General features: G+C 42.2%; 1 protein-coding gene across 1 annotated transcript; it reads right to left on the bottom strand.

Moving 5' to 3' along the window:
• Window positions 1-2,090: 2,090 nt before the first annotated feature.
• KCNE4 (potassium voltage-gated channel, Isk-related family, member 4) lies at window positions 2,091-5,163 on the bottom strand. The gene is made up of 2 exons (XM_009325050.1): window positions 5,097-5,163; window positions 2,091-4,668 (listed from the first exon to the last, which is right to left on the bottom strand). The coding sequence occupies exon 2, from the start codon at window positions 4,640-4,642 to the stop codon at window positions 4,151-4,153; it is 492 nt and encodes a 163-aa protein (XP_009323325.1). The 5' UTR covers window positions 4,643-4,668; window positions 5,097-5,163; the 3' UTR covers window positions 2,091-4,150.
• Window positions 5,164-5,585: the final 422 nt, after the last annotated feature.

Below are 5,585 nucleotides of genomic sequence, written 5' to 3'. Positions count from 1 at the left end.
CGGCAGTCCTGGGAGAGCCTGGGAGACCCGGTGCCTGGGGAAGAGAAGGGTTCTGCATTTCCGCTTCAATTATTCAGCAGGTTCAGTCTGTTGACTGAGTAACCTCACAGGTGCCTCTGTATGCGATCCACCGGTGGGATTTAGGACGCGAAATCAGCCAGCTGCTATCACAGATAGCAGATATCCCGATGTGGTAATCTTGAGAGCTGGCACTTATATTTACAGTAGGTGCTGGAGCCAGACCATGTACACATGCCACGTGTGGCCCTCTTTTCCTGTTCTGTCAAAGGTGATATGCGTTAACTATTCCAGCAAACGTACGAGGTATAGCACTGCCGGGAAATGGGAGCCTAATTGCTGTGTTCTTTTAAGAAAGAATGCGTTTGTAAAAATAAAATCATCTCCATTCAGTCAAATTACAGTCAATTATCATTGCCCTCAAGCCAAGATTTATTAGCTCTGAATCTGATTTAACTCAGCTACTGAAGCACATTGGAAATGCCTGTCATTTTTTGAAAAAAAAATTATTACCACCTTTTACTCCTTAGTAGTCAAAAGGATTTTAAAACCAGCTTAATGGGGGCAATTTTCTTCCATCTGTAGCTTTTCAAGATTAACAACACTTCTTTTATTTTGGAATAATAGCTACCTGTTAGTCTGGGGTCACTGGGCCGTCTTCAAGGCATCATTGCGTTCAGTTGCACATCCAATTAACTTTTCTAGCTAAAATATATTTTTGCTTCTTTTTTTTTTTCCCCTGGTGCCATCAAAATACTAATTTGGACAAAGACAAATACATACCAAACAATCACACATGCTTTCTCGAACCCCACGGGCCAAGCATAGCTCCATCACAGTCTGCAAGAAGGTGGCCACATTTTCGTGCTTACTAGCTCACTTCAGTGTAAATAGACCCCAAAGCACACAGTGTTTCCCTTTATAGCAGCTCCATTTAACACAAGAAACCACTGGAATAAGCTAGCTTTTTGATCCATAAAGCAGAGCTATAATTTACATTTTGTTCTGTTTTGCCTTCTTATCACCAGCGCTGTCAGAAGTCTCTTGATTCATTATTGTGGCAATGGAAACACTGAAACGCTGAGGCAGCAGCATGGGTAAATGTGGAAGATGCAGCATTACTGACCCGCTATTCCAGGACACTGTGGGTGTCCCAGGAGATTACATTGCCGGAGGGAAACGCAGTCTTGCTGATGGGTAGCTTTAGGTCCACAGAAGCTTGTGAACAGGCCCCAGAATTATTTAATAGGGAGTGAGTGAAGAGAGCAGAGCACAGGGGAACAGGTTTGTGTGGGAAAGTGAGCAGATATAACTTTATAGCAACCTGATTTTTGAAACAACCTCAAATTACCCCATGCAAGTAGGTCTCAGCCAGTGCCTGTGTCCCTCTACGTACTGTCACAGCTTGAAGGAGATATGGAAGTGCAACATCGCCTCTAAACACTTCTGCCCTGCATTGGGAGCCAGAATCCCAAAACCTCCCCTATCCCTAATGCTGGAACAGAGCAGCAATGAGATCCAGGGTCAAAGCTTGTGACAAAGCCGGCTACGTACCGTGGCCAAGTACTGGAAATCCAGTGGGAACAGAGACCTGTGTCAGATACTTGCCGTAACCTCAACCCTAGCCCACCCAATTTGCTACAATGCAAATTTAAAACCAACACTCAAAATGCAGACTTTTCAAGAGGCTGGATAAGTGACAACAATGTTTTCATAGCAGCTTGTCAGTTTTTCCAGCCTCCTCGATGGCTCGCCAGCACCCCCGGCTCTTTGCAGGAGGACTCTGGGCATCCCTGCGGCCCTGCCTGCACATGGGCAGGAGCGGAGCACGAGGAAGTTGCCCAGTGCCCCGAAGAGCCAGCACAGACCCGAGGCAGATCCGGAGCGCCTGGCTCAGCCCTGCAACGCTGCAGTACTGTCAAACACAAGGAATCATTTCAAAAAGAGGCTAAGAAAAGGATCCTGTAGAAATTTTGCGCAGTGCCCTTACTGGAAATCTATTTGACGTAGTGAACCGACATGGAAAATTTTCCAGGAAACGTGTTTCTTTATTTAAATAAAAATTAGTGCCAGTAGAAACAATAAACTTTAAATACATGAGACAATTATATACAACTCAATGTTAGGAATTATATACATCGGCTTTTTACAGATACAAATACATTTATACCAAAAGTAAAAGGACGAAGGAGAAAGCAATGGAAAATGTGACAACTCGCGCATGTCAGTCTCATTTGGAAAGTTTCAGGATTCAAGTGATTCCAGGCAAAGTGCCAAACTTAATTTGGCTTCTTTCAAACTTAAAACGGCCCCTTTTGGAGTAAATCTACCAAAAAGCTTTATATGGTCTGATCCAAAGTTCACTGAAGCCGATGGAAAAACTCTCACTGCGCCTTCAGTCTGAACTGAATCAGGCCCTTTCCGAGCACAATGGAGCCTTTGTTCTGCTGTGTTTAGAGAGAGACAGCGATACCTCTGCAGGCTGCGTCACATCGTCACATCATATTAACCCTCCAAGCCAAAACCAGAGTTCTCCCTTCCAAACGGCAGAAGTACAGCAGACTCTTGCCTCGGTTCATTTCTGCCGTTCAGCGTTCATGTTTGTTCAAGCTGTCTCTCAAGCTCTGCTGCCAGTGGATAAATCACAGAGCTATTTTAGCTCAGGAAATATGTGGAGACATTTTGCAAACATTCTGCTGTGCAATGCTTTAGATTCAGGCTCTTTAGCCCTCATGGTTCAGAACTAATCCAAACATTGTAATAAGTTATTATAAAATATAAGGTATGACTGAAATAATCATACATTGCTACAATATTAACATTACTTCTTTTAACAGTGCAATACTTTAGTAACTAATTTCATGAGCATTTGAAAAAAATCACAGTACCCTTAAACTGGGGGGGAAGTTTGTGGTGGTTTTAAAAACTAGTTACTAATGACTTTATAGAAATGCATGTGTCACATGCGAGCTGATTAAAAAAAAAAAAAAAAAAGGATGTAATGCAATGTTTATCTACACTGGCTTAAATAGAGCAGAAAGGCCAGATTCTTTAATGATGTAAATAGGTACAGTTTTACTGACCTCAAATGGAGAATTTAACTCCAACAGAGAAGCACAAAATCTTGTGCGTGTCCCCTGAAGTCAGGAGGACTCAGGTGATGACTTCAGTGGGGCCAGGATTTCACCCTTGCTAGGTTAAATTCTATTCTGAATTCCACCTATTTTTCAAGGGGGCGTAACAGAGCAGCATTTGTTCAAGCCTTTCTACGTCTTACACCTTGTAACAAAGATCTTTTCATGTCTTTTTTTAACTTACAGATCTTTGCCTTTAGTGATCAAATGTACATGTCTTTAAAAAATACAAAAGCAAAAAACAAAACCACCTTCCCTACTAGTAACTCAGTCAAAGGCTGGATTGCAGCAGAAGTTAGTGAACCTGACCCAGCCAGTACAGGTACAACTTAAGCGAAGATAAATATAGTGGCGTGGATCTGAAACTGGGCTTTACAAAGCTCCGAGAAATTCGGTGCCTCTTTTTTTTTTTTTTTTCCTTTTCTTTTTCTTTCATCCATTCTGTGCCTAAAGTCAGTCTCCAGCCATGCTGCAACCTCCCTTCAACTACAGCATTGACAAATTTTCAGCTTTTGAGGCCTCACTGAGCAAATCTGCTGCTGACTGTGGTTTGCTATAAGAAAAACACAGTAAAAGTACTTCTAGTCTATCACAGTTTTGCGTGAATGAGCATTACCCATCGTCTTTAACAACCAGGCACTTGCGTGAGGGTAACTTCCCTAAACATTTCCCAGATATTTGCAGAATTCTGAAATATGCAGAGACATGCCAGTAATAGTTACCTCATGAGAAAATATATATATATTCTCCTTGTTCTTAGCTCTTATAGTAAGAAATAATAATGGAAAAATTAAAATTAAGCATCCCAATTATGTGCAAGTTACACTTTGGTGTTGGGTACCACCGCTTCCTTGTCCTGCCAGCTCTCAGGAACACCTCGGGCCCGAGGGCACAGATACCTGTCGAGAGTTCATCGGAGAGCAGGAAAGTAGAACCACAAGTTCTTAGTGGGAGCTCCACTCACGCTTTGGCAGCTGCTCAAGGGAGCCCTGCAAGTGCTAGGAATTCTTGTGGATGTTTTCCGCAGATCCCTCGCTGCTCTCGTTGAGGAGCGTTTCTGACACTTCCCCCAGTTCAGCATCCAGCACCTCCTCCTGGATGGTGAAGTGCACGTCTGGGGAGGAGGATTCGGAGCTCACACTGCTGCCTTCCATCGAGCAGATGGCGCAGGACAGGGACGGCACCATGCTCTCCTGCAGCATGTTCAGCATCATGGGGATCTGGACAGATTTCAGCCCCGATATGGTTGGTAGAGGCTTCACGGCTTCCCCCCATTCTCTCTCCTCATCTTTGTAGAGCAGAAGCAAATTGGACTTCTTCTCTTTTCTTTTGGATTTCATGTAGCCCAGCATTATCCCTATCAGGAAGATCCCGTAGAAAGACATGACGATCAGAATGTAAAAATACTCGTTGCTGTTGTTCTTCTCCGTGTTGCGGGATTCAGCATCAAGCATGGCTTGGGTCATGTTTGCATGGTCCATTTTCAGCATGGAAAGTGTTTTACCACAGCTAAAGCCTGGAGGAGAATGTATATGTATACGTAAGATCAAACCTCAGATCAAAGATGTAAAAGAAACATCTGAAAAAAAGACGCCCCCAAACTATTCCTTGCTACTTGTAATTTGTAAGCTTGCAGGACACACTTGATTGAAGCTTGCAGTCTATCATATTTCTGCATTAATATTGTAATTGAACGAACTCTTATTCAGATACAGAAAACATTAGAGGAAAAAAAAATAAGTAATATTAAATCACGTTGAGTTCTATGCTGAATTACAAAACCCCCAATCCACATGATTAAAGAAAGAAAACTATATAGAAATACTCTGCTAGGCACATAAACATAGTTTCGTGCTAATTGACCATGTTTCCATAGGGGGGGAAAGTTAGAAGTATTATTTCATTCAATGGTGCAGGGAAAAAAAAAATCAAAAAGTAACTTACGTCGGTATGCAAATAATTCCTCCTTTTGCAAAGCTCAAAAGACCTTTCCTCTACCAAATGCCGGGTATTCTGAAAACTTTCCTCTGCTGCAGTTGGAATAAATAGCTCTCAAGAAATGTTTCATCACGTGTTTTAGAGGCACAGTTTATAATAGTTTTGTGTTGGAGTCAACAGATGAACTTGAAGGATTGCAGTTCAACCCACTGAACTCTTAACAGCTGTGAAAAGAAAAAGAGTTGGGAATTCAGATTTTACTCTTTCCTAACCAGTTCAGCACTGGCTTTTTCAGCTTGTGAAGCTGTTCCTTTCACAGCCATCCCAATTGCTAAGTCTGACCTGTTACCCTGAGAGCTGCTCTGCAGAATGGAAAACCTGAAAACCATTATTCTGTGTCTGTCATAAAAACATAGAAAAATATACATGTGAATTTTATAGTAGATGCCATCAAGTTATTTACATGCCTGCTATACATAGTTTTCCCTGAGGAGA

The sequence above is a fragment of the Pygoscelis adeliae genome, unplaced genomic scaffold (assembly GCF_000699105.1).
Source record: "Pygoscelis adeliae isolate BGI_AS28 unplaced genomic scaffold, ASM69910v1 Scaffold155, whole genome shotgun sequence".
Taxonomy (NCBI): domain Eukaryota; kingdom Metazoa; phylum Chordata; class Aves; order Sphenisciformes; family Spheniscidae; genus Pygoscelis; species Pygoscelis adeliae.
Note: the sequence above shows the minus strand (reverse complement) of the source record. Positions and strands in the feature narration are given on the sequence as shown.

Bases quoted from the DNA above. Each gene is read 5' to 3' on its own strand.
- KCNE4 (XM_009325050.1), bottom strand. From the start codon at position 4,642: ATGCTGAAAATGGACCATGCAAACATGACCCAAGCCATGCTTGATGCT.